The sequence below is a fragment of the Barbatula barbatula genome, assembly GCF_947034865.1.
Source record: "Barbatula barbatula genome assembly, chromosome: 21".
Classification (NCBI taxonomy): Eukaryota; Metazoa; Chordata; class Actinopteri; order Cypriniformes; family Nemacheilidae; genus Barbatula; species Barbatula barbatula.
The window spans coordinates 5,729,231-5,756,886 of NC_136784.1; the positions used below are offsets into that span (position 1 = coordinate 5,729,231).

Below are 27,656 nucleotides of genomic sequence, written 5' to 3' on the forward strand. Positions count from 1 at the left end.
TCTTAAACCAATAGACGAAAAACATATAGCTAACGGTACTAGTTTTTTTAATTTGTCACTATTCAGTTCATGGTCTGTTTTGTGAATAAAATACACAAATAAATAATACAGGATATAGAAAATTTAAATGAAAGGTTTGATAATACGCTACTATTGTCGCATTAAGTTTTACGTTAACTTTACGTTATTTGTTTAAGACAAATTTGAATGTAAATATATATAACAAGCTTCGATCTAACAGTCATATTTGTGTGCAAATTCTAGTTAACATTTCATTTTTTTAATGAGATAAAATACAAATATTTTTAATAATACTTTATCGACCATTAACATAGCACAATTTGTATGACAGAATTGCCACGTTTTTTTATCGATGCATTTTTTTTGGCGCAGAACAGCTAACAAATCTCTCATTCTTGTCTTCTTAACTCCATAATGCGCTTTTAAAAGCAAATACGTTATCGAAGTTATCGAAAATGATCTAACGTGGAAAAACAAGTTTTTATGTTATTTGATTTAAAAGAATAAGACATATATAATAATAATAACAAAAATTTTCATTGAAACACAAACAGATTTTTTATTTAAGTGTTATAGACGGCTTCATTGGACGCACACGCCTGGCCCAAAGTTAACTTCCGGTCTGTGTTTGGTTTTAATATAACAATTTATATTATATTTAATTTATATAATCTTATGCTGAATTTATAAAACTATTCAACCGTTCTTGATTCTTTGTGGAGGTCTACCAGAAGTTAAATTGTGTTCTCATAACGTTTGTTTATGTTGCTGCCGCTTAAACCGTCGCAGTTCTCAAACTACGCCTACCACTAGTGGTACTTGAAGAGACCCCAGGAGGTACGTCACACGACAGGAAATGAACAACTGTATATTAATTTCATGTTTTAAATACATTGTAAAATATTTAAAACATGATCAATAAATGCGGTATACAGCTCATATAGCCTATATAAATTCTTCCTAAACACAGACGTGTTAAGTATCGTTTATTTACGATTGGTCGATGTAACTCAAGCGTGACGGGCAGCTCAAACAGAGAGCGTGAGCAGACTCTCTCTCTCTGTTCCGAGCTGCGTGTAAATTAAGCTTCTTTTGTAATTCTGAACTTCAACCGCTGTTGTTAATGTTATAAAGCGCTAATTCAACAAGCGTCTGCAGATCTACACGATGTCAAATCAATGAAGCGCGCGTTGCGATTGAGTTTTGATGCGCCGCATTGACGAAAAATCATATAGCTATATTTCCCCCGTCAGGGCATATAGAGTGGCTCCTCCCTCTTTTACAGTATTCAAATTTTAAGCCATTTAGTACGAAACATCTCATGGGAATGTTTTTATTATTTTGATTGATAGTCTGACAGATATTTTTAGATTATGTTAAATATGCCTAATAAACTCGACAGGACTTCTGAGCATTTATAACCCAATTTTATATTAACATTAACCAGTCTACAATAATAAATGATAATTTGCATTTATATGTTAGAAACATCACTTTAGCGTTTATGAATGAATGAGCACTAACACCTTTACAATGAATAAAGCACCAATGACACAAACCTAAATGAGCTTTTAACTACAATGTATTTCACGTTAAGATGGCATTTTCTAGTAGTGCATGCATACTTGGTGCCTTTGTTTTTTAAAAATGATATTCAATGTATATGTTTTTGTCAATAAAGCCATTCAAAGTATTCAAACATATTTTCGTCAATGCCTAAAGAGCAATTAGTCACACAAATAAACAATGGCATTCAGATGTATTATTATCAGTTCTGATTCATTAACACAGTACATGCTACAACACATCACAATAATAAACAGTTGTTTTGAAAATGTATCTGGAGATAATAATGGACATGAAAGAGAGATTGAAAAGGAGGAAGAAAACACGTTTGAATGTAAAATGCGCAACTACCCCAAATACAAAGGTTGCACGGACTGTTAATACTTGAAAATGTTTTAAACTAAGCGCCAAAGTTATGAAGAGCTAATCTGAACATGTCATTGGTACAGATCCACTTATTATCTACATTCTTCAGCAAAAAGACCTGTTGAAAGCCCATAACTTGGTCTTGATCCGCCTGTAAAAAATTGAAGCAATTGTCAATGTTTTCGTTGTTTTACTGTCTACATGTTTATAGGATTATGTTTCATAGCATTGGTTTATTTCCACAGAACAAACAAATATTAATGGTACAGAAAAACAAATGGATGCCGTCTTATATTTTCAGTCCATGAACTATCCTTCATTAATCAATTATTAAATGCTTCTGATACTCAACTCTTGTGTTTAAATGAAAAAAAATTCATCATCAGAACTTACTTTGAGCTGGCCCATGACCATACTCATCACACAACTGTCTGGAGTTGGGTGGTGGTCTTGAGCTGTGATGCTGTGTTGAATGGCTTGAAAGGGTAGGCTCTGTAAAATGTTGTTATTTAGACTTAAAACCAAGAGTTACGAGTCAGGATTTAATCATCCACATCAGAGCTGTGGAACTGGCATATTTGATCATGGATGACATTCATACAAAAAACAACTTACGTTTAGTTTGGTCATGATTGCAGTCTTTCCTTGAAATCCCTCCCCTTCCCAGGTTAAACAAGACGCATCGGTCTGGAGAGAATCGGAATAATGTTAACACAACCAAACACGATGTAGATTTCACAACATAATCCAAGCCACGTGAACAATAAAAAATGTTGTTTTCAAAATGCATCACTTTAAGAGGACAAACAGGTCCCCTGACAGTTGTACTCGCAGTGTTTAACCCACGTGTTAAAACTTACATAGAGGTCGGAGAGCTTCACGCGATCTGTATCAAACTGCTGATAGTAGTGTTGCACAAACCCCGAACCGATTTGCTCCCAGATTGGTTTCTCTGCCATTGCTTTTCGCCGTATGAGAGATCAATGGAGGTTTGAAGAGACAAATCCACGTGTGGCTGACCTGCGAACAAACGCTGAAGTTCAACGAACTCGTAAAACTTGGATTCCCGCGTGATACTGTAACAAATGTATATAGCTTAAAAGCGTTCTCTTTATCTCCCTTTTTAACATTTACTTACAATTAAAACCTCAGTGATAGAAAGGCAGCGTAACCTGGGACGAATTCGCGCCTTATTGGCCCCGGAAAAAGAGACAGACTTAACCAATAACATTGCTCGATATGCCGATGCTGAGCGTATGGGGATGTTTTGTTAAATTTGGGTGTTGGAACATAATAATCACGATATTAAGTCATTATAAATGAATTAATATTCAAAACAGTAGCTCAAATAATAAAAAATAAAATAATAATGATGAAATTCAAACAACGCCCCAACAATGCACAAATCATACATACAAGTCTTTCATCAATAGTGCAAAGTTTTCACTGCGTTTTAAAACATCAAATTGCCATATTATTATTATTGTGATTATTTGTGGTCACATCAAATGCAGATCGAACGGATACTTGCTAAGAAACATTCTCACTTCAGTAATATTTTATTATTGGTAGGGACTTTTAAAAGACTTTTATCATGCCGTAGAGCACTCGGTGATCGCCTCTTCGCTGGTAATTATATTCAGACCGTTTTGTTCTGCTGAAACCTGTATTTAATTCAATATTAATGTTCCGTTGTTAGTTTTATGCTTGGAATTAAAATAAAATGACCAAAATCGTTTTGCAGTATATTTCCCATGAAAAGCACTATCAGGCATATACCGGGCAGCTATAACCCACACAATTTAAGATTGTAGTCGGCTGTACACGGAAGAATAAGGCTTTAACTGTAAATGCAGAAGTTAAATGTATAACGATGCCTGGATCTCAAGGAGTCGCAACTTTGTGCGAAAATCCCATCGATGTGTTTTTGGACGTTTCTAAGTTGCTTATAACTTATGCGGATAATATTCTTAGGTAAGAAGCTTTGATGTCAATATTTAGTTGAGTTGTATATCGTATTGTACGATATATCGAGTCACCCAATACATTATAATCTGTAACCTCATATGATCGTATCTGCATGTGTTTTATGTAGGAACCCAAATGAGGACAAATACAGATCAATCCGCATTGGGAACACAACATTCTCCACCAAGCTTCTGCCTGTCAAAGGAGCAGTTGAATGCCTCTTTGAGATGGGATTTGAGGAGGTTGGTGAGATCACAAAACAGTACCCATCCGAGACGATCTAGTTGCCTATCCTATGATAGAGTGCTTCAGTACCTATCCGTCATTTCTGAAAATATCTCCAAATGTCCCTATTAGGCTGAAACCCACCTGGTGTTTCCTGAGTCAGCATCCGTGGAGAAGCTTAGACAGGTGAGAGAGACCATTGCAGCTGAGAGAGACCAGAGGCTTGGAGGAAGCAAAGCTACATCCCATCCACAAAGAGGCAGAGGCACTGCAAGTCCTGACCCACCACCACCGCCCTCCGCTGCTTCTACTAGCTCAGCATCTGCTGCTCCTGTCCCTACACCTGCACCAGCAGCTTTACCATTCGCTGTGAGTAATACTGTTAACTTGTGTGTATTTTTCTGAAAACAAAAATGATTTGATTTGTGGATCTCTGTGCATATTAAGGGAGAAGAGGAGAACATATTTAACATAAACAATTAGCTTTAATTCTAAGGTTTTCTGTATTATGTGTGCTTTGTGTATATATTTTCTATACCTTTGTATTTTTAAGAAGCTATATTACAGTTCAAAGTGTAAGGCAAATGCCTTGCATTGAAGCCAAATTTGAGTATCATACTAGAAAATTATGTGGACAAAATGGTTCAGAGTACATCCTCATTACTGCATTATCATACCTCATCCTTTGTTTCTTTATTTTGTGGGGTGTTTTAGTCAAGCAGTGTGACATTCCTCAGAACGCTGCAGTCAAACTTCCAACATGTGATGGTGTATGAGAGCCCTGAATTGCAGCAGAAAGCCCTGAGCTGCATACCTCATGTACTGCTCAGATCCAATGCTAAAGAACGACTGAAACAAGCCAAAGATGCAGATCCTGGTAAAAAGGATGACTCTTGCATGGGACCTATCATATATCTCAAATTATGAAATTCTATTGAACTTTCTATAAAGCGTCTACATATTTTGGTGTTTTCTCCTGCTCTCAGCATGTGGTTTAGAAGAAGAGGACATGCTGGTTCTTGACCTGTTGCAGTGGTTTAAAGGGGACTTCTTTTCCTGGGTGGACAGTCTGCCGTGTAGCCGGTGTAGAGGTAAAACCCAACCTTCTGGATCCTTACCCCCTTCGAATGATGATATGCGCTGGGATGCAGGCCGTGTTGAGAACCACTACTGTCAGACCTGTCAACTCTCCACCAGATTCCCACGGTACACCTGTTTACATATTTACTGTAGTTTAATATTATGCATATACATTGGTTTCAGAATGTCCTATTTTCACTTTGAAAACAAAGCATTTGTAATATCTTTTTATCTGAAATGCAAATTCAGTTTGACCCGTTTTACAGATACAACAACCCAGAGAAGCTCCTTGAGACCAGGAGGGGGCGCTGTGGAGAATGGGCAAATTGTTTTACACTGTGCTGCCGAGCTGTAGGTCTAGAAGCAAGGTACATCTGGGACAGCACAGGTACAAATTAAAAAAAAACTGTTACCAGGATTACTCTACCACAAACACACCTTTATATGTTGTTATCTAAGTGTACCTTGAAATTAGAAGTAACGTTTGCTTGTTTGTTACCTTTATTGTTTGGTTCACACTGCCTTAATGACCCCTAAGAAAACGTTTGTCTGGCCTTTTAGATCACGTCTGGACAGAAGTGTATTCTCAGTCGCAGCGACGCTGGCTACACTGCGACTCCTGTGAAAACGGATACGATAAACCTCTCCTGTATGAAGTCGGCTGGGGGAAAAAACTCTCCTACATCCTGGCATTCTCTAAAGACCAGGTTGTAGATGTGACTTGGAGGTACTCCTGTAAACACTCCGAGGTTCTTTCCAGACGCACGCAGGTTTCAGAAATATGGCTGCTGCGTACTCTTAATAACCTTAATGCTTCGGTATGCTTCTCAAATTCATGCTTTCTCATAAAGTACAGCTCTTTTATCAGTGCCTGAGAAAACATACCTGAATGTGAGTGTTATTGCAGAGGCAGCAGTCTTTAGGACCAGAGAGGAAGAAACAGCTGTTGGAAAGGCTGCTGGTGGAACAGGTAGAGTTCATTTCTCCCAAGACCCCTAAATCTGGAGAGCTGGGTGGTCGCATCACAGGATCTTTGGCGTGGAGGGCTGCTCGAGGGGAGATGGGTTCAAGCAAAAATAAAGCGGTGAGAAGCTAACTGTTATGATTTTGTTTTTCGACGTTTCATATTCTATTTAAATTCACTCTTTATTTGCTCTTTTCCTTCAAGGATGCAGATGAATGTGTCTTCATTCCTTCAGAATCTGAGAAGGAAAAAATGTTGTTTCACATTTGTTATAATGTGGCCAAAGACTGTTACTTCAGACTGAGCAATGGCTCGGAGACCATCGCAGGATGGCAGAGGGGACTTTGGAGAAAAGAAAATGTGTTCAGGAAAGAGGAACATGACTGGCAGATGGTGTGTTTTTAGACCTTTTTCAACTGTGCTGGTCATATCGTTACAATACCATTTTACTTAATATTTAAAGAGAAAAGATATAGTACTAAGCAGACCTACTTCTGTCATTGCAGGTGTATCTGGCACGGACAGAAGGATCCTCTATTGGGAAGATTAGCTGGAAGTTTGACTGTGCTTCTGTAGGAATGAAGATCAAATCCGTGTCTGTCCGAGCCTTCAGTCAAACCTTTCATTCAGGCAGCGTACGCTGGAGTTTACGCTCTGCTCAGACCACCGTTGACTTCCCTGGAGGTATCGACCATATTGCTTCATAGCCATCGAGCTTGTAGACACTCAGTAGATTCACTCAGTTAATATCGTTACGTTATATTAAACATATCAATAGTTCTGCACTTCATTTATTTAGATTTTTACTAATGAAGCTTGATAGAATAGATAGTAATCTGTTTATTTTCATAGATGGTGAAATGCACTCAGCCGCTAGTCTGTCTGGAGGTACAGAACTGGTTGTGGAGGCAGAGCTCACGGGAGGGGAAGGAGATTTGTCGTGGCAACACGCCCAGCTGTTCAGAGAGAGTCTGAAGGAAACCGAGAAGGTTTTATTTGAGCTTTTGATTGAAATGGAGCAGCCTTGATGAAACCATTCTAGAGAATTTTAGGGTATTCGTTTAATAAACACAAGAACGGAAACAGACACTTTTGTACTTTCTTTGAAACCCTGCATGTGAAACATTTTAAAGGGATGGTTCACCCAAAAGTGAAAATTCTGACATTATTGTTCTTATGAACACAGAGAAAGATATTTGGATGAATGCTTGTAACCAAACAGTTCTTGGACCTCATTGACTACCATAGGAGGAAAAATTACTTTAGATTTTATTTGTTCTGCCGAACACAAAAGAAGATCTTTTGAAGGATGTAGGACAGTAAACAGTTCTGGGGCACTTTCGATTACCATTGTGATTTTTCCTATGACGGTAGTCAATGGGGTCCTAGAACTATTGGGTTTGTATGCAACAGAACAAAGAAATGTATACAGATTTGGAACAACTACAGAGTGAGAAAATCATTACAGATTTTTGGGGGAACTATCCTTTTAATGGAGTTTCTTAATTTGTGGTATTCTGGCCAGGAATATTCGACTGTAATCTAGTTAATCTGTTCTGTAAATGAAACGATTTAATTGTAAACAACATGCGATTTTAGATGTGAACAGGTTTTGAAATGTATATGCATATTTCGTAATGTAGAAATCTGAACTCTTCTGAAATGTGTTCTTTTAGAGCTATTATTTCAAATTCTTTGTAACACTACAGTACATTTTAAAGACAATTTTACATAATTCTTTTTAATCCATAACTATATGGAAATGACCATATAGCCAGACATTAGTTGTGCCCAAATCCTTTGCTTAGGGTTAGCTTTACCATGTGTCTATTCAACTCTGTTTTCTTAAGGTGAAGTCATTCAAAGTCTGGAAGGTATTGTGCTACATGGTACTACTTTACATTAAACCAGATGTTACGACACTGTTAAATGCTCCTTCATTTGTATATTGTTTCAGATAAAAGCAACTGAAAATGAATAAAAACACATTCAGAAACTCTGATATGCTGACCCATTTCCTATAAGAAATATTCACACGCATGTTTTCGTTAAGCAGAAATTGTATTAAGTGCTGAATAACATACTTAAAACAGCGAGAACCTGCCAACGTAAGCTGGCATTTAAACAGCTAAAATATTCTGCAAGGGTAATACAACAAAAAGGACATTTGTGACATTGTTTTGATTTTACACAGTTTGTATCTAAAAAGTGCAAGACAAAAAAATGTGCAGTTTGTGCAACATTGCTCTGTAATGAAACAGTCTTAACACAAAAGTAGACATTTCTTTCACATTAGTTGCTCTAAACTTTTAAGCATTCTAGAAAATAGGTACAAAGACCCTAAAATAGCTTTATGCCCCCAAATGTAGTACAAAGTCCCTCTCATTTTAAGTTTTTAAAAATACAAACATTTTAGAAAAGAACAATTGTACTAGCCGTTGCAGGTAATCCTTGCTTACAAAGGGTGAGCTTTCTCATTACAAGTATAGCCTTATCTTTATAAAGCATATTAAGAAGTGTTCTCCTGGGAATGATCCTCAGTACGCCACATTACACTCTGGTACAAACGTGCAATTTTATGATTAGAAATTTTCTTCTTATGAATGTAATTTTCCACATATCTTTAGGTTAAATAAAAAGTGCAGTTTGAAGGTACAACATTAGAGTAATTTTTCTTGCTTGTCGGGCATCTCTACGCCCTTTCTTACTATATAAAATATACAGATTTCATAAAATGTATCTATATAAACAAGTTCTCTCTATTATTCACACACATTTGTACACATGCACACCAAATGCATCCAGCCAAACATACAAACACTCGAGCAAAACTGTTTCACAATGTTCAGATTTTGGCCGAAGAAACATTTAAGACAGAAATGTTCACGCATGGTGAAGTCAACACACACACATCAATGACATCATCAGCTTTCCTTTTTCTAGGACGAACGCAGAAGGATAAAAATGAGATACACGATAAGGATCGAGAAAAAGAGGTAGAGATAAAAGGGATGGCAAGAGGGAAAGTGTCTACTTGCCAGTAAGACTACTTGTCAATGAGGCCCACCTCTTTGATCTTGGTGTAAAAGAATTTCTCCAGTAGGTTGGCACATTTGTAGTACTCGCTTTCAGGAGGGTTGTACTCGCGACAGTTAGTGAATATCCGCTGCATGTCGGCCATGAACAGTTTCCGCGTCGTGTAGTAGCGACTCTTTAGGCGCTCACTCATCGTCTTTAGATCTACACGGACAAACCCCCAATAATAGTTGTGAGACCTATTCCAAATGTAGCCAATTATGGTCAAAATATATTTAATGCATTATGTGCAAACATAACATACCCATTGGAAACCGGATGACTTGGTAATAACCAGGTGCATCATTCTTCTTTACAGGTTCCATGAAGGGCCATGCGTTCTGGTGTGACTGTAATGTTTAGAAACAAAGAGTATTGTTTCTATTTTTTACATTTCAGTATATTGGTTTTGAAACATGGCGTTGTGCAGAAATGCTTTACCTTGACCTGCTGTAAAATGTTCTTTAAGCTACCATACAATTGATCTGGATCCTTCAGCTCTTTGCTGCAAAGAAAAAGCCCCATACACTTTTTTTTAAACACAACTAAACACAAAATGACATCACTCATTGTTTAGTTTTAATGTGTTGTGTAGTAGATACACACATTTACCTTTTCCCCAAAGGTTTCCAGCCCGTCTCACCTGTGTAAACACAGAAATAGATTAAATATAGGACAAAATCTTAAAAAACACAAAAATGAATCGCCAAAATAAGCTGAGAAGCAGAAATGGATACAGTCTCTTGAAGAACAAAAACGTTGTGTATAAAGGGTTTTATCGGATGCATGCGCATGGCCCAAAGTTAACTTCTGGTCTGTGTTTGGCTAAAATATATACATTTATTTTATATTAATAATAATTGTAAATTAAATCTATTCAACAGTTTATGATTCCTTTTGGAGGTCTAGCAGAAGTTAAGTCTGGGTCACTTAACATTTATATATATGTTGTTGCAGCTGAAGCCGTCTCTAAAAAGTGTTTAAATTGTTTATTTTTTATTATTTATATATGTTTATTATTTATTTGATACAAAGCATAGAAACCGAGACGTACGGATTCCTGGAATGCTCTCAATGGCAATCTGCCGAACTCCTTCCTTGAAACAGGACAAGCCAGGGTAAACTTTACGAATCTGCGCTTGCTTGCGCTCTATAAGCTTCTTAATGATCTGTAAGAAGTTGAAATGATAATAAAATCATGAATAGTAACACAGTTAGTCAACTGTACATGCCTCATACACACATACTGTACACACCTCTTTCTGTTTCTTTATGATGACAGAGAACTCAGTGTAAGGGATGCTAGGATTGAGTTCACAGCCCATCAGCGTAGCCCCCTCATAGTCTTTAATGTAGCCCACGTACTTAGACTTCGGCACTTTAATATCCTTAGAGAATCCCTGACATGAAAAGGTAGGTATGAACATATGTTGATAACATTTTATTAGATATCTTAAAGGCACAATGAAGGCGTAGTTCACTCAAAAATGATCAATTCTTTCATCATTTACCTGTATGACTTTCTTTCCTCTGCAGAACACAAAAGAAGATATTTTGAAGAAGGTTGGTAAGCAAACAATGTTGTCCCCATTGACTTCTAGTATTTGGACAAAACCATTTCTCAAAATATTTTCTTTTGTGTTTCACAGATGAAAGAGTAATACCCAGTTTTGTAACACAGTGTTTTTATATTTGAGTGAACTATCCCTTTAACATTCTACTGTATTCTCATGTTATTTAAACCCCATTTTATCTCATTTGGTCATAAAAAAGCACTGACCTGTTTCTTGAAGTAGCCAATGGCATACTCATCAGCATAGGTGAGAAAGTTGAGAATTTCATGCTTAATGTGATATTCCTTCAGATGATTCATGAGGTGAGTTCCATAACCCTGAAAAACAACATTTCAAATGTTCAAGCAAGGAACGCGAAGAACGAGAATGTCGGATAAATATGGAAGCAGATCAGATGACACACCTTGACTTGTTCGTTGGAAGTGACGGCACAGAACACGATCTCAGTGAAGCCCTGAGTTGGAAACATGCGAAAGCAGATTCCCCCAATGACACGACCATCTTTAATAAGAGAGAGAGTCTTGTGCTTCCTGTGTTTAAGAGAAAGCAGACTGACTCATAACAATGTGGTCCAGTCAGGAGGCATCAAACTCAAAGTTAAGAACCTCCAGCATTAGTTACAGACTCGATCCAGCAAGCATATGACTTTATGAGGTGATTACAAAGTACCTTTAAATAATGTAAAGTGATCAGTAACAAACGTACGGGTCAAAGACGAGACGTGTGATGTATTCTTTAGGCATGCGAGGAAGCTGGTGAGAGAAGACGTTCTGCAGGCCAACAAGCCACATGAGGATTTTCTTAGTGGGCTTCTGGTTGAGGGAGTTTCCAATGACATGGAACTCGATGACACCACGTCTCTCCTCTGACCGAGCAGCTTCATCACGTGCAGAATGGGCTGACAGGAGACTGGTCTAAACGGAAAGAAAGACACTTTGATTGAACATTACAATATTAGGTAGCCTAGAAAATGATTTCTTAAACAAAAATCTCTCTGCGTTTACCTCTGGTCCCAGCATGGCAGTAGGGTCTGTGATGGTGGACATGACTTCATTAATAAGTTCCATTGGAATGTCACCGACAACACGTGGTCGTTTGCTATCACCGTGATGAGATAAAGGCTCTGAAGGCTTTCGTTTTTCTACACCTACTGTATGTACACACCATAAACATGCGTAATGTCACATCGAATAAAGATTATTGAGTTATTGACGTAAAGATTTATTCAGGGTATTGCTGTGGCTTAACATAATGCCTAAAAAGCCTCAGCCTTAAAGTGATAGTTCTCCCCAAAATCAATCTATTACTCACCCACGTGTAATTTTCATACCTGTATAAATGACTTTGAGATATTTGGAATAATGTTTGCAATTTTCAGTTATGGGACATCATTGACTACCATAGTAGGATAAATGAAATGGTGGTCAAAGTTTTTTTCCCTCAGTTTAACAGAACAAAAAATAAACAGCATTTTTCCCTACTATGGTAGCGGATGATGTCCCAGAACTGAAAATTGCTAGCATTCTTACAAATATCTTTCAAAGAAATGTGCACTGGTTTGAAACAACGTGAGGGTGAGTAAATGATGACAGAATTTTCATTTTTGGTGAACTAGCCCTTTTAGCTAAGAAAATCGAAAAATACATATTGTGTTGTTTTTGCCAATATAATAAAGAATGAATGAACTATTGCAATTGCAAGTTGCTAAGCTACACTTTAATAGGCTTGGCAAACTAGTAAAAATGTTCATGACTAAATAAAGCACATTGTGTTTTTCTATATGAAAATGTATAATAAGCAGTAACACGTGCAATAAGGTTATATGTTGACATTAGTTAATGCATTAGCTAACAATGAAATACAGTCCAGTGTATGAAAGTTAGTGGCATCTAGTGGCGTGGTTGTGAATTGCAACCCACAGCTCACCTCCATTTGGAAGCACTACGGTGGCTGACACAGCACTAAGACTCTCTGTAGAGAAGTTTGTCCATTTAGGGCTACTGTAGAAACAACATGGCGAATTCTATGCAAGGGGACCCGCAGTGTATTTAACTAGAAATAGCTCATTCTAAGATAATAAATACATAACGCTTCATTATGTAAGGTCTTTCTACACCTCTGAAGACATAGTTATGTATTTTAAAGCCTATTGCAATTCTGATAATAGATCCGCCAAAAAATTACACACTGGACCTTTAACAAATACAACCTTATTGTGAAGTGTTACCTAATAAGTTGTTGATTGGTACCTGGATTGGTCTCCAGAGCGGATGCTGGTTTCCGGGCCGGGCTTACGCTGCATCCTCCTGGCAGCTCCACAGGGGCGGGACTGCTGGTATAGAACAGGGGGCGGATCACAGGCGGAGCACTGATCACTGATCAGAGGAAAAAAAAACATATTCAAATCTAACCCCAACCAAGAAGTGAAACATGTTTATAAATTCACAAACAAGGGTGAATTTTGCAATCTGAATTGTTTAAATCACCTGTGGGAATCTGTTCACCTGATAAACCAACCATGAAGTTTTCACTCCAGATGGGTGAATTGACACTATACACCTCCTCCTCCAGCATAGACAGAAACCTGCGCACGGCACAAGCGTTCACATAAATATCATAACATCTGTCTCATTTTGGGGGATTTTCATGTGACTGTGTATTTTTGCTTACTTAGGGAAATGTGTGAGAATGAGCGTGCGCTTCTCGGGTGCCAGTTTGTCTTTCTCCTGCCTGGCCTGTTCCAGCAGCTGTTTCCTCATAACAGTGAATACGGAGCGGAGAAAAGTGCGTCCGAAAATCTGCGTGGCCTCGTATCGAGGAAGACTGTCACAAAACTGGGGCACATTACAATAGCACAGCCACCTGCACACACACACACACACATTTCAATGTCAGTATTAAACAGCAAGCAAACAGGAGCCAGAAAAACAGTCTTTCTGTTGGGTTAAGCAAATGACTGAATGTCTAGCTTTTATTGAGGTTAAGTGACCTTCAACTCAAAAACCATCAGATCCTCATTTTAAGGGGATAGGTCACCCAAAGATGAAAATTCTGTCATCATTTACTCACCCTAATTTAATTTCATATGAACACAGAGAAAGATACTCAGAAGAATTTTTTTAATTTTCAGTTCCAGGACATCATTGACTACCATAGTAGAAAAACTTAAATGGTATAAATGGCATCATAGAAGCAAGTTTGTTTTCCTAAATTCTTCAAAATATCAAATTTTGTGTAATCATAACAAAAATAAATATTTTTCTACTATGGTAGTGGATGATTTCTCTTCAAACGATCTTTCTCTGTGTTCATCGGAACAAAGAATCGTATACAGGTTTGAAATATCAAGAGGGTGAGTAAATGATGATTTTTGGGTGAACTGTCCCTTTAAGTCACCTTGTGTAATTGACTTTATAACCAGCTACATCATCATCTGGCGCTCTTTGTCTCCGTTGTGAGGGCGTCTCTAGCTGCCAGTAGTTAATCTGGTTGAGGAACATCTTCGCGAGCTCCACGATGGTTTGCCTCTCCTTAGATGGTAGGTGGCTAAACTTGTACTGCACAAAGTTATTCACGCCCTGCAATACAAACAATACAATAAACGAGTGCCATTAAACAAGTATGTTAGGAATTTGCATGCGACAGAAAAATTACAATTGAAAGCTAAACTCTTAATGTATTCATTATGTAAACGAAAAGAAGCTTGGGCGTATGTTTGTATTTATTTTAACATTATAATGACACAGATGTATCTAATCAGGTGGAATTCATGTCTGGTCGAAAACTATTAAAGGGAATGTCTTCACTTGTGCATTACATACAGATTCTTTTACTTTCTCTAAATTTAAAGTTTATTTCAACTCACGTTTTATTACAACGACTTGATTGGTTACCTGTTCAATGCTTGGTTTTTCAAAAGGCGGACTTTCCAGAGCCTCCACCACTGGCCTTCCCATCTGCAGGATGCATTTCCTCAGCAACTAAGAAATATGGACCACATGTCGATAGATGAGCAAGCACAATAAGACAATTTAACACTATGAAAAACATCTGTACTATGTGAACATTCAAAATAATGTTTCTTGTAAACCGGAAGTAATGATTAATTCATACGTAGAAGCTATTATCATAGACACAAGACACAGTAAGTTGACGCAAAACAGGATTTTAATGTGCTTTTGGCCGGGTGACACGGCAGACCACAGAGAACTCCACTGCACAGCGTGTCGCAGCATGTGCCCAATCTGCCCAGCGTACGCTCTAACTCACTTTAAAGAGAGAGAAGTAAACTTGTTTAGTGTCAGGATCCTCCTCTTTATGGACACATGTGTACAAATATTCCACATCCAGTACAATTCCAAGCAGCCTGTTCATCTCTTCTTCCGACACATTCTCCAGGTGCGTAACATGGTCACCTGGCCAAAAAGAAGAATTTAAATTTTAAAAAGTGCACATCATAAATTGCGGGAATGCATTACAGGAGCGTTTTAACATAAAGAGAACAATTACCGAGGGTGTGGCTGCAGCTTCTGCAAGGCTCCATTAGGTTAACAGCTATTGGCTGCTCAGCTCTGGGTGGGGTGGGAGGGGGCGGAGTTGGTGGTGGATTTTGATTCTTCCAGCCATTGCATTTGCAAGCTCCTTCGGCCTATGGGAAAACAAAACAACAAAAATTATAATGTTATGCATTACATCGTAATATTCGGCGACAGTTTTGAGTGCCGCATCCAAAAGTTGTAAAACTTGTTAAATACACATGTATGTTTATAAAACTTAAATACTTCAAAATGTTTTTTTCTTACATTCATATTTTAAAAAATCTCCAATTTAATCTAATACTGTATTTAAAAAAAAAAGCCTTTTCTGGAGACTGTTTAAAGAAGTAGAACCTAGGCAACGCCTCCCCACGACAGACCCCGCCCCCTCCACAGCTGTCATCCTGTCAAAACAAAGACGCCGCTCTCGCCTCTCGAGAAATAAACTTGAGATTCGAGCCAAACTCTCTTCGAGACTTTAGATTGACTTCACCAACTAAACTCGCCACAAGTGCGCATGTTTACTTCAAAGACATGAAAATGACGACCCGCCAAGAGTGCCCATGTTCACGTCATCTTTACCCACTACGGAGATAACACAGCGGTATTATCTGTGTAGATTACGGAAATGAGTTATTTTCTACATTGTCCTGCATAATGCTATGCATACGTTTAACTGGACATTGCATAAAACACACGCATTTGCGATTTACAAGAATAAAGGACGAGGCAAAAGCTTTTGTGCTGCGCTTGCAAATTCTAGAGTAGGTAAAGTAGATAACCATTTACACTCGATCGGTGTCATTTATCGGGTAAACAACCTAAATACGAGATCATTCGGTTTGCACTGCAAACACGCGTGATGTGTTTTCACAACGTACCTTGCACGAGGAATATACGCCGAGTTTCTCCAGTTTCTTCGGGCGCGGGGAGGAGCGGAGCTGCGCCTTCTTCACGGCGATACGTGCAGAACCGACCGCGGCGCCTGAACATTCGGTTCCGCCGACTCCCGGCGCTGCCGGAGCCGAGCCCGCCGCGCCCACCGCCGGGGAGCCCTGAGGAATCCCCGCGCTCTCCGACATCTCGGAGGTCGAGTCTGATTATGCGCTCCGACTCGAATCCTCGATGAAGTGTTCGCTCTCGTTAGCCCTCAACAGCGGGATCAGACATGGCGTTCATCCCTGCTTTTTCATTTGACATTGTAAATCCGCCTCGTCTCCGCTAGGGGAGGCACATAATGAATATCCCGTTATGATTGGGAGCGGGGTACGAATATGCCATCATTCTGGACGAGCCTTTCAAGGTCAAATCGTTTCAAAGGGTGAAAATGACATTTTCATATGCAGATTAAATGCTCAAATTCTATATAGCCTATTTTGGGTAGTAAGTAATATGAATGTCATACAAACAGCATTCTGTTAATGTTTACTCCTAAAGTTCAGTGAACTGATACATGGATTTAGCACTAAACTCCCTCTTAAAGTGTTAGTTTTTTCACATTTCTTTTCTTTATAAACCTTTTGATATGTTGATACACATCCCATCAGCAAAATCAACGTAACCTAGGTGATCGCAAAAGAGTAAAAACACCTTTCTGTTATTACAACTAAATAAGACCAGCAATATTGCTTCATGAAAAAACTCATGAAAACTTTTACTCATAAGTAACCATTAAGGCTATTACACGTTTATTTGAAATATGCACTGTGAAGTTAATTTGGCCTTCTAAACACAAAATATTATCAATACCATTTATAAGAAATTTATTTGATACATTAACAGTTATATTTAGGTAAATGCATTTTTATATTTCAAATGGGAATGCTTAAAAAAGACATAAAAGTTTAATGTAGCAGCGAATTTATGTTGTACCAGTATCCTAAAAAGTAGAAGACGGAGAGAATGTTAAAAGTGGGTGGGTGTGTTGTTCGATACTGGAAAAAGCAGAGGAAGAACCATTATAATCTTTTGACATGTACACTGTTAGTTTTACCAAAGACAAAAACATTGTTTTTGCTTCTTATAGAAATTACAATACAGACCACTAAAGAAAAGCAAGAACATTTTTTGTTAATAACACTACGTACATTTTATAAGACCACCATTGATTATAATTTAACCACTGTTGTGAAAAAGAAACATAACTCCAAACCCCTATCAAAGCAATTCCTGGTTACTGTACAATTTTAATGATTATCTAACTCCCTATCAAGCATTAGTCCTGCAACAGTAAATGGGAAAGACGAATACATTGCAACACCCTATTTACAGTAAATTATTTATATATATATTTATATCACTCTGGCTGTACTTGCAAGAGATAATATCAAGACCAAAGATTAGTGCAAGGCATGAAGTAGGAAATAAAACTGAAGAAGAAAATTGTGAATGTGTCCGGTCTGGTGCATATTTGCACAGGGGAATGTACTAAACGTGTATAGAGAATTGTGCATGTTTTCCAAATAAATGAACAACATGTCCTTTGTGTAGGCTTTTGTATGCAAGTGCAGCCACACACTTACTCATTTGTAAGGACGGGGCCAATAATGCTTAAAAAAACGTGAAGGCTTGCTAACCGGTGAGAGAATAACAAGGGGGCAGGATCTTAGATCTATCTGTGTGTGTACGGTTAAGGAGGTGGGCTTGTTGTTGGCAGCACAGCCTCAGGAAGTGGGCAGTCTGCCACTGAACAGAGCTGCTGGGACATTGAGAATCAGTTTGGGCCAAAAGACAAGATGGGGTGGAGCAAAGGGCGGGGCTTTTACATATTATCCTCTCTCACCATGTGTGCCTTTGAGTTAAAACTTTTTGATTGACCTCTTTTAAGCTTTGTAGTGATACATGCATCCGTTATTCTGTAAAGTTAATTTCTACCAAACTAAATCATAAGAAAGATGAAAACAGAACTGAGAAAAGGAAACCAAGACAGCAGAGTTCTGAATTGTGACAGCGCAGGTGCAGAACCTTTGTGGAGGCCACACCCCGTTTGTCCAGGCAAATGGCATGTGGAGAATTTCTAATGGATATTTGTGACAAGCATATTTTACAGTTTGGACACAAGGCATGTCGTAATCTTAAGTACGAGCCTGGGTCTTTACAGAAATAACAACTAAACAAAAACGCCGCAGATATATGGGCGGGGCAGAGCTTTTGTTACAGCGTAAGAGAGTTGTCGAAATTGGGAAAGCAGAGGCATTTCATTAGTTAGTCAAACCCGAGTTGAAGGGCGGGACTTTGCGTTAGTTGTCGCAGTAGCAAGAGTTTGGTGGTGGGGGGGGGGGGGGGGTGTTTTGCATTAGTTGCTGCAGCAAGGAGCCTTGGCAGGCTGGGCTGTCTCTGTGAGGTCCACGCCCCTACTTCGCCCACTGTTGGTTCCGGGAGCTTGGGGCTCACTCTTAGGCAATCTTTTCGCTGAGGAGAAACAACAAATGAACACTTAATATAAAGCTTTGACACTCTTTAAACTTGGAATTATGGATGGGCTGACAGACATGTCTATGTTGAGCAGGCATTGTGATTACAACAAATGTTTCATATAAGACAAGACTGGGCTGACTTTATAACTGTGAAGCTCGCGCTGTGTAAAGAGAATGCGCAGTTTCTGCAGCCCGCGATTAATAAAGATGCGTGTCTGCGCAGCCGAAGTACACACTTTTTAAAAGTATTTTGTATGTAATGTATGTATTTAAGTGTTTGTTTGGCCAAGTCAGCATTGTAGCTCTATAAATAAAGGCCATTCAACAACACAGCAGCTGTATCGCTACATGACATACCAGAACTAGTCACACTGAAGTCTACATACATAAAACAATATATCAAATGTGCCTGGAGTTTAATGTCACCATCCCAGTAGATGTCGCTGTCCAACTTCTTATGGTGAGAAACAAAGTTGTTTTTTTACAGTCTAGGTTGAAAACTCATGCCCGTAATGCCCCTGTGAAATAACTTAGACACTGCTCTTTGACATTATGCTGACAAATGACAAAAAGTATTATAACGTCCGTTTTAAAGCTTTCAAGCTAAATTGGTAATGCTAACTAATGAGATCAAGCGGCGAACCGAAGGTCTTAAGCATCAACCCTACGCGCATACGCAAGGCATAATGGGTAATTTCGCGAATTGTGAAAAAGGTGGACACACGCCTGAATTTATAACTGGCCAGCTCATGCTGTATAATGAAGACGTGTCTCTGCGCAGCTCACGCTTACGTGCCTCACTTTGTTACGCCGCAGGACAACGTCTTAGTCAATCGCAACGTTTCACTGTAGACATCGTCTGATGCCAATTTGGTATACATCGCTGAACCCTACATATGATCATTATGTTAAAAGAAAATACAAAGAACTACTTCATCTGAAATGTAAGAAGCTACATGGGCTACTATGTGGCTTTTGTTAAACCTCACCAATAGCCATGAAGATCTCATTCACGTTCATAGAAGTCTTTGCTGATGTCTCCATGAACAGCAAACTGTTGTCATCTGCATATGACTGAGCATCCTGCAGAAATAAAACAACACAGATGAAGAACACAACCAGGCCCAGGAGTCTCTTAGCTTGATGCCTTCATGATGTCACGTATACCTGGAAATCCACAGCTCTCTTGTTGGCAAGGTCAGCCTTGTTTCCAGATAGTGCAATAACAATGTTTGGGCTGGCCTGCCTCTGAAGCTCCTTAACCCAGTTTTTTGCTCTCGCAAACGACTCCTGGAAGATAAAGAAAGGCACAATAATTATTATTACAACTTTAACACGACAGAGTTGCATAAAGTTGCTGTGAACCGGAAGATACGATCGTTTTTACTTCCGTATTTTGACACATTTCCGACTGAAATGGAATCTCTAATGAGAAAAATAGTGGCGTAGATTTAGTCTATCTCTGCGATTTGATTGTCATTTTTTATTTCACTGGGACTTTAAAGGTCGGTTGTAATGTATTCAAACACACTTACCTCATTGGTGATGTCATAAACTACAATGGCAGCCTGGGCACCTCTGTAGTACATGGGGGCCAAACTGTGGTAGCGCTCCTGTCCGGCCGTGTCCCATATTTCAAACTTTACCGTTGTGTCATCCAAGCACACTGTCTGTGTTAGGAAGGCCGCTGGAAGCCAGAGAGATGCGAGAACATTTCGTGATGCATCTATACCTTCAGTGATTTCAACCTAGACATTTTTATCAATATGTGGGTGCCCGGAAATCAAACCCATGATTTCCTTTTGAGATATAAGAACATGTACATAAGAAAAGACGCTAAAATACCATTTTGAAGACAAATCCTCTTACCTCCTATTGTGCTCTCCTGAAACTCGTGAAACTGGCCCTTGACAAAGCGCAGTACAAGGCTGGACTTCCCCACAGCAGACTCTCCTAGCAAGACCAGTTTAAACTGGCAGATCTTATTGCCCGTGTTGGACCCGTTGGGACGTGTTGCTCCTCCCCTATTGGCCATGACAGTTGTCAATCACCCCGTCTCCTTTAGGTGGTCTCACACACACACCGAGAGCTGTTCCAGTACTGGCTATGCAGCACGACACGTAACGTGACCAAAAAAAGAGAAATGAAAAACACAGCATTTTCATGTTGATTATAGAGACAGATTATGTCTTCCTGTTTTTTATATATTAAGAGCTTTCTTACAACAAATGGCTCATCTTGATATTAGGGCAAAAATAACAAATGCTGACTCAAAGTACTTTTAGTCTTTCAATTATAAAATGGTTTCACGCTAAACTTAGAATATTGTTAGTTGTAGTTATGTTTTGCAACATTGAGCTGATTTTTATGTATTAAAACATTAAATACTCCCCTTTTATTTGAAATAGCCTAACATCGCTGAAATCCTAGCATTAAAAATGATGTCTGTTGTCATGGTAACTCCTTAAGGCACAGAATGTCCTGACTAAGCAATCAAAACAAACACTTTAGCATAAAAATTGCAAATTGCTACATTTCAACAGAAACTGATACAAAAAAAATCCAGGAAAGAAAATGTCACATTCCAATTAAATCCCTCAGCAATACCTGGGACACAAGACTGGATTATACAATCTAAAAATGGAAGGAATTCATGACATTTGTCATTGTGGCATTGACCTCAGGCCTTAAACAGCACTTTCTCTGTCAGAGGAGCACCATTACTGCTGTTGTGAAACAGGAGATAGCAAAACCAGACCCCTAACGCTTGCGTGTCCGGCGATATAACTGATGGTGTGATGTTGCATCATGAGAAGCTCATCTTCCTTCATGAGAAACTAAGAAGTGCACGGACTCAGATTCACACAAAGAACAACCAGATCTTTATCTTTCTTCATATCTGAAGAAATGAAGCAACTCTTTAACATCAGGCCTAGTGTGAGTATGTCTGGTGTAGTATATAATCCATGATATGCATTTATCCAAATAATTATGGGCAAAAGCAAAACACTTAAGATTACAAAGCACAAAAAAGCACAGCTTATGAATCAAGTCATCATGACAAGGCAAAAGTCACATTGCCGGTGAGATGTTTCACACAATTGCTGGTGGTCACAATGCTGACCAATTGTAATGACAGGCCTGGAGATAACACACAAAAACAAACCCGCGATTTTCGTGTTGAAGTTTGCCACACAGTCCTCCTGTCCATGAATCATCCACCCAAAATACGCATGTATAGCCAACAACATAGCATTCCATAAAGCGAAAAAGCAGCTTGTTGACATTATGCTTTCTGTCACCCAGCTTCAACAAATCCTCTATTTTTTAACACACCCTTGAGCGTCAAACCAACACACAAGCTAGAACACAACCCACATCATTTCATATAACAGCCTCTTAAATGACAGTGATCATCGCTAAACTATCATAAAAATGACATTATAAAGTCAACAGTTTAACAAAAAGAAATAGAGTAATATCTCGGCTCGTAATTTCACTTTCAGTCCACCCTGCTTTTACCAACTCCAATTCCGACATAACCTGCAACTAAACAAACACGACTGGGCAAGTATACAGTTACACCTCTGATGAACCAGAATGATTTAAAAAAGTCTGTTAGACTAAAGAAATCAGTTTGACTCACTCCCGTGAGCAGAATTAGGGGAAGGGGCCTGTGACATTTTTGACGAAATATAGCGAGCTAAAGTGGCTAACGTTAACTAGCTTGAGGGATACGCCAAAGCAAAAAACGACACGATTGGCGGACGTATTCGGTCTCTTTTTACCTGAATGCCAGCTGAAATGTCGCGTAAACCGATTTGCGACGAAGGGGTGCTAAATTCAAGAGAGGTTCTCCTTATTATTGGGGTCGGTTGATGGGAATTTTACCAACCCCGATCAAGTCTCCTCCTTTTTTTCGCTCGCAACTTCCCCTTTAGAACCAAAACACAAACAAGCGTTTCCGCCCCTCATGCCACGTCGGATGACATTTCCGCCCCGCAATGACGTATTTCCTCAGGGGGTGTCGTCAGTATGAGACAGAATATTTGGTGTATTCAGAATTCAATATTCAGAATATTAAAAACAGTGGATATTTGTTTGGAGTTATATGTATGAGAATTTCAGTTTGTGTTATATTTATATATACATTTGACGTTCAAACTACAATCTAGACTAACAACTTTTCTTACGACAAAATATAAGATTGTTCTTAAGATAAACTATAGGACGTTCGTAAAAATGATCCTTCTCAAGAATTTCTCAAGGGAAAACATGCCATGTTGTTGAATCCGGCCCCTGTTTATTGCACAAGTTTTTTACTGACGTGTAGTTCTAGCATAAACCAACAGATGGCGCATGAACACTGTATTTTTAACACAGCAGTTATAGTTGTAAATGCTTCTACTGTAGTTGAGAGCTTCAATGGAAAAGCCACTAGAAATCCACTTGAAGCTACTAGAAGTTTTAGCTTTAAATGTTTGGATTTCCAATCCTTGTTAACTATTTTCATAAAGTGCGGCTCTTTTGATAAACTAGAATAACGATGTACTAGAATCGTTTAAACTGAAGCTTAAATAGTGAGATTTCTCTCTTAAACATTTGCCTTTCTAATCTCCCTTTATAAGCACAACCGTTTACCAGATCAAAAAGATCAATGTTTGCTCTAATTGCTGGAATCATTTCAGAGTTTGTGTTCATTATAGTTGTCGGAAATGGCTTTGAGTGTAAACTATAATTGCTCTTTAAAATAAAACGCTGCACACAAACATGACCCCTGATAGTGTATGTGATATATAATAGTCTCGGAATGGCACTGTGTGGTTCAAACTTAAAATGAAGACGAATTGGAGCACAACCAAATTGGTTCCATATGTCAAGCAGTGGACAGTTCCCAATGGATCATGGGAAGCACAGGTGTCATATAAAGCAGGTGCTGAATGATCGAAAGGGTTCTGTTGCTGTAACTGAAGCAATTTGCCAGATTATCAATCAATAAACCAACACCAAAATTGCTGAATTCGCAGTTTCATTCAAGGATTTCGTGCAACAGCTTTAATCCAACCAGACCTTCAGTGTTTCTTTTTGTCAATTACAAAAAATTATATATTTTTTGTCAAATTAATTTAGTCATCTGACAATACAGTAATCTGTTTTTTATTCAAAAAATGTTTACAGTCAATTTATACAAATGTGCGTTATACGCTTGTGAGCAATTATTACTGACAACTTTTTTGGATATGAATATACATTAAAACACACACCCCTTCACAGTACACATCTTATAGTACTTAAATGTTGAAATTGCATTAGCTTATCAAAGAAACAATCTTCTTCTTAGCTGTTACAGTTTCTTTTCTAGAAGAAAAGGTTAATGCTCAAACCCCACCAGCTGCCGTTATGACCTACGGTGTCATGATTACATGGGATTGCTGTTGTAGCCTAATTGTGGTCCCTGTTGGGTCCAATGGGACTTTAATCAGTCTCAATAGAATAAAGACCAAAGAATTTTTATATTAATGTGACACAATATTAAATGTGAGAATATCGCAATGCCTGAAGACAAAACTATAACCTGGTCAAAAACTATTAAATCAGACAAAAATGCATATGATCTCACTATGATTGTAATAGTTTCTAATATTTTCAATTTTTGTGATTCTTTGTGGCTAAACATATTAGTAGTGTCAATGTAAAATACAATACAATGGTTTTAAAGGTAAATCAGACCAAAAGAAAAATGCTTATATTGTCATTCTTTTATTGAATACAATGTGAGGATATAAGGGTTTACATTCTTACATTCTGGTTTACGCCTTTGAGGATTTGTGGCAATAATGGGTTTAATCGTGATTTGCGATGTTATATATTCATGTATTCCTCTGACAGGCCATTCATAAGACCTGTAAATGTGGCAGTATGTGAAACATGAAGCACATTATCTTATTAAAATTCAGCATGAAAGAATTACATGCCTGAGATTACAGAAAAAATGAGACACATGGACATGCAGGTCATTCTCGCTACCTCATATATCTCATCCTCTTTTTTCTCTTTCATTTACATGCAGAATCATGCTGTTTCTGTATTTTGCAGACACAGACATCACACACTTATCTCAACCAACTGTACGGAAACCACGACATGCCTATGAAGAGCAGGTAGAAAATCGGTGCTACATATTGCTTGATGCTTTTCAAAAAGTAGCCAATACGATTTAGACATGAAGACATGAACCATGATATGCAAGTCATTTGCAAATACTATAGTATTAGGAAGAACATTTGAAGAACACAAACTATCTATTACAGGATGAAACCATTGCAGAACCTGGTTCCTTATCATTGCCTCTTGCATTCTTATCGGCAAGCATCACATCCCTGTACAGCTCTTGAAATGGATCTGTCAGCTGCACCTGAAAGCGCTTGTTGATTCTGTTCTGCTGGTTTTCAATTATGTGAACACACACATCTCGCTCAGCACAGCACAACCTCGTGTAAAAACAAACTCTATAATGAAGTGCTAATTATCTGTAAAGTGATGATTCACGCAAGAATGAAAATTCTGTCATCATTTACACACCCCTGTTTCATTACAAACCTATGACTTTCTTTCTTCCGGAGAACACGAAAGAAGATATTTTGAAGAATGTTGTTAACTGGCACCTATTCACTTGCATGGTTTTGTGTCCATACAGTAAAAGTGAATGGGTACCGGCACTGTTCAGTAACCAACTTTCTTCAGAATATCTTCTTTCGTGTTCTGCGGAACAAAGTATTACAGATCTGAAATGACAATAGGGTGAGTAAATAATGACATAATTCAAGTTTTTGGGTAAACTATCCCTTTAAGTCTATATCGGGATCCATATTTCTCCATGTTAACCTTTGTTGTTAGTATGTTCTGATCTATTAATGTAAAGTATGTAGGTCATGGTCATAGGCTACCGGCTACTGTCAGAGTTCTGTATCCATGCAGTTTTTTTCTATATACAGTATAAATAAAATCAAAGGTCGAAGGACATCCAGATTGGTGGACATCACAAATGTCCAGAAGCCAATTGTTTCTGAGAAGCATGGCATTATATACTCTATGTAGTAAATAGGTAATCCATTGTAAAGTCTTTGTTTTTTGTGGGGAAGAAATGTATGACTGCAAATGTATTTTTTTAATGAATAAACAGGTTCTTCACAGCAATGCCATATACAAAAAAACTTTTTTGGTTCCACAAAGAACAAGTTACTCAAAGCTTAATTTCTTTCTCGCTTTATCGCAATGTAAACTGTTCTCTCCAAACCATCTAGCCTGTTTGAGACAAAGCATTTATGAACTGAGTATTGCTCATGCTGTAGTGTTAGTAAATCTGTCCCTTTAAACAGATCGTTTTGTCAAGGAGTCAAGCTTGTTTTCTGTCTGTCTTCAATTGAACCTTCTGTTCAAACGTTTGTTATTTCTGATATCTCCGGCAAGCCGAACTCTTTATACACAACTTCCTCATTTGAATGTGCATTTAAAAAGCTTTTCATATCATTCACTCATTGAGTGGCTCGCTTCTGTCCCCAGAAACTGGAAAAGGAACAGGATGACAGAAGACAGCCTCGTGTTCTGCACCGCGAGCAAAAAACGCACCCGAAACATTCAGCAAAGCCGGCGACAGCGGCAGCGATGATGCTCGAACCAATTTAGCTCTCCCGCTGAAGCCCTTGAGCTCAAGGGAAGGATGAAGGGTTGATTGACGACCGAAGCACAGCGCTCGCGCCGATTTAACAATTGCACGAGACGCTCACGAAGCAATTTCAGCACTGCCAGAGTCCACCCGAGCTGAGTTTATCAAAACGTCTAGATGTGGTGCATGTTCAGGTGCCATGTGGAGATGGAATGGCTTGTTATCAAATGTTATAGGCTACTGTTCGTTTCACGTGGAGTTACACCACAAACTTAAAGCTGTGTAGATTTGTTTCATTTGCAACTCAATCTTACGGGATTCGTAACTAATTTACGATGTGGCTAATTCTTATTTTGTTCGATGTTTTATTTACATTATTTTTTGTTCTATTCATACGTTAAGTGTAGTCTAGAGAAGCCGCGTCGAATATTGCGCCATCTTGGGAGGATCAATGCAGTGGCGTTCCATGCGGTGTTTTAATTTTCTGGTTTTATAAAGAAATGTTAGTATGGTAGGTCGGTCTTGATGTGTCAAAAATGTCAATAGCATTACGCAGAGTCGTTCAGGAAAATCCCCTGGTTCTTTCACTTTCGATTTATCCATATATCGAACAAAACAAGTACGGTACATATCACAACAACAAAAGTAGTGGAGTATGATCCTCCCAAGATGGCGGCGCCACTGCAACATGGGGCGTGACATCAGCTTCACATTCTCTATTGTTTATTTAATAAAATAAACCTACAACAAAATTCAACAAATCGTTTATATAATACAATTATTATAAGGTAAAATAATAACACTAATTATTATTAACATTCATTAAATATAAGTAGTTATATTGTTGGACACTAGAAAAACACAAAAACGGAAGTTAACATTGGGACAGGGGCACGCGAGTCCGATGAAACGGTCTATTGCAAAGAAAAATTTAAGATGTGAAGAGTTAATTCCAGTTCAAAATCGATTCGAATATAAAGGCAAATTTTATAAATATAGTGGGATCTTCTGCATCTAAAAATATAAAATACTTTCCTAACCCAAGGCCCACCAGTGAATTTCCACCACTGCATAAGACCTATATATAACCTAAATGTACATTGTGACTCTATTGGCTATATGGAGCAATGCAATTTATCTCTTTCTATATCAAGGATTGGATCAGGTGAACGATCAGCGGGTGGATTCACTCAGCTTCAT

General features: G+C 38.3%; 4 protein-coding genes across 10 annotated transcripts; 1 reads left to right on the forward strand and 3 right to left on the reverse strand.

The window, feature by feature from the left end:
• Positions 1–1,226: 1,226 nt before the first annotated feature.
• Positions 1,227–3,506, reverse strand: nutf2l (nuclear transport factor 2, like). 3 transcript variants are annotated; one of them, XM_079485407.1, is made up of 5 exons: positions 3,092–3,506; positions 2,814–2,973; positions 2,569–2,640; positions 2,347–2,445; positions 1,227–2,104 (listed from the first exon to the last, which is right to left on the reverse strand). In XM_079485407.1, the coding sequence occupies exons 2-5, from the start codon at positions 2,910–2,912 to the stop codon at positions 1,988–1,990; spliced, it is 387 nt and encodes a 128-aa protein (XP_079341533.1). In that variant the 5' UTR covers positions 2,913–2,973; positions 3,092–3,506; the 3' UTR covers positions 1,227–1,987. The 3 variants fall into 3 exon arrangements, with proteins under 3 accessions (XP_079341533.1, XP_079341534.1, XP_079341535.1); XM_079485409.1 differs by having other exon boundaries at positions 1,342–2,104; positions 2,814–2,986; positions 3,092–3,200; XM_079485408.1 differs by having other exon boundaries at positions 1,321–2,104; positions 2,814–3,164.
• ngly1 (N-glycanase 1) lies at positions 3,136–8,191 on the forward strand. The gene is made up of 11 exons (XM_079485406.1): positions 3,136–3,927; positions 4,049–4,163; positions 4,279–4,515; positions 4,861–5,023; positions 5,133–5,352; positions 5,493–5,614; positions 5,788–6,044; positions 6,134–6,310; positions 6,395–6,583; positions 6,697–6,874; positions 7,043–8,191. Exons 1-11 carry the CDS (start codon positions 3,827–3,829, stop codon positions 7,216–7,218), a joined length of 1,935 nt encoding a protein of 644 aa, XP_079341532.1. The 5' UTR covers positions 3,136–3,826; the 3' UTR covers positions 7,219–8,191.
• Positions 8,192–8,236: 45 nt separating this feature from the next.
• On the reverse strand, positions 8,237–16,583 carry kat2b (K(lysine) acetyltransferase 2B). 4 transcript variants are annotated; one of them, XM_079484375.1, is made up of 19 exons: positions 16,256–16,583; positions 15,349–15,487; positions 15,109–15,254; positions 14,733–14,819; positions 14,236–14,417; positions 13,510–13,701; positions 13,326–13,423; positions 13,089–13,214; positions 11,844–11,989; positions 11,545–11,753; positions 11,243–11,369; positions 11,046–11,156; positions 10,522–10,665; positions 10,320–10,434; positions 9,878–9,908; positions 9,707–9,770; positions 9,531–9,615; positions 9,258–9,430; positions 8,237–9,129 (listed from the first exon to the last, which is right to left on the reverse strand). In XM_079484375.1, the coding sequence occupies exons 1-19, from the start codon at positions 16,454–16,456 to the stop codon at positions 9,115–9,117; spliced, it is 2,391 nt and encodes a 796-aa protein (XP_079340501.1). In that variant the 5' UTR covers positions 16,457–16,583; the 3' UTR covers positions 8,237–9,114. The 4 variants fall into 4 exon arrangements, 3 of the variants coding, with proteins under 3 accessions (XP_079340501.1, XP_079340500.1, XP_079340502.1); XM_079484374.1 differs by having other exon boundaries at positions 9,110–9,430; XM_079484376.1 differs by having other exon boundaries at positions 9,110–9,430; positions 11,844–11,869; positions 16,256–16,577.
• Positions 16,584–17,448: 865 nt separating this feature from the next.
• Positions 17,449–22,735, reverse strand: rab5aa (RAB5A, member RAS oncogene family, a). 2 transcript variants are annotated; one of them, XM_079484651.1, is made up of 6 exons: positions 22,579–22,735; positions 20,660–20,894; positions 20,326–20,477; positions 19,958–20,080; positions 19,780–19,873; positions 17,449–18,785 (listed from the first exon to the last, which is right to left on the reverse strand). In XM_079484651.1, exons 2-6 carry the CDS (start codon positions 20,823–20,825, stop codon positions 18,670–18,672), a joined length of 651 nt encoding a protein of 216 aa, XP_079340777.1. In that variant the 5' UTR covers positions 20,826–20,894; positions 22,579–22,735; the 3' UTR covers positions 17,449–18,669. The 2 variants fall into 2 exon arrangements, with proteins under 2 accessions (XP_079340777.1, XP_079340778.1); XM_079484652.1 differs by having other exon boundaries at positions 20,660–21,275; positions 22,579–22,721.
• Between the last annotated feature and the right edge of the window lie 4,921 nt (positions 22,736–27,656).

Excerpts from the sequence above, each read along its gene's own strand:
- nutf2l (XM_079485407.1), bottom strand. The coding sequence starts at position 2,912 with ATGGCAGAGAAACCAATCTGGGAGCAAATCGGTTCGGGGTTTGTGCAA. Across the intron at positions 2,446-2,568 it reads CAATCATGACCAAACTAAAC|AGCCTACCCTTTCAAGCCAT; the intron begins GTAAGTTGTTTT and ends AACATTTTACAG. Across the intron at positions 2,105-2,346 it reads TGGTCATGGGCCAGCTCAAA|GCGGATCAAGACCAAGTTAT; the intron begins GTAAGTTCTGAT and ends AATTTTTTACAG.
- ngly1 (XM_079485406.1), top strand. The coding sequence starts at position 3,827 with ATGCCTGGATCTCAAGGAGTCGCAACTTTGTGCGAAAATCCCATCGAT. Across the intron at positions 5,024-5,132 it reads AGCCAAAGATGCAGATCCTG|CATGTGGTTTAGAAGAAGAG; the intron begins GTAAAAAGGATG and ends TCCTGCTCTCAG. Across the intron at positions 6,584-6,696 it reads AGGAACATGACTGGCAGATG|GTGTATCTGGCACGGACAGA; the intron begins GTGTGTTTTTAG and ends CTGTCATTGCAG.
- kat2b (XM_079484374.1), bottom strand. The coding sequence starts at position 16,456 with ATGTCGGAGAGCGCGGGGATTCCTCAGGGCTCCCCGGCGGTGGGCGCG. Across the intron at positions 14,820-15,108 it reads TTTACTTCTCTCTCTTTAAA|TTGCTGAGGAAATGCATCCT; the intron begins GTGAGTTAGAGC and ends CATATTTCTTAG. Across the intron at positions 11,157-11,242 it reads CTTCCAACGAACAAGTCAAG|GGTTATGGAACTCACCTCAT; the intron begins GTGTGTCATCTG and ends GTTGTTTTTCAG.
- rab5aa (XM_079484651.1), bottom strand. The coding sequence starts at position 20,825 with ATGGCCAATAGGGGAGGAGCAACACGTCCCAACGGGTCCAACACGGGC. Across the intron at positions 20,478-20,659 it reads TCAGGAGAGCACAATAGGAG|CGGCCTTCCTAACACAGACA; the intron begins GTAAGAGGATTT and ends TCTGGCTTCCAG. Across the intron at positions 18,786-19,779 it reads TGAGATCTTCATGGCTATTG|CGAAAAGATTGCCTAAGAGT; the intron begins GTGAGGTTTAAC and ends GTTTCTCCTCAG.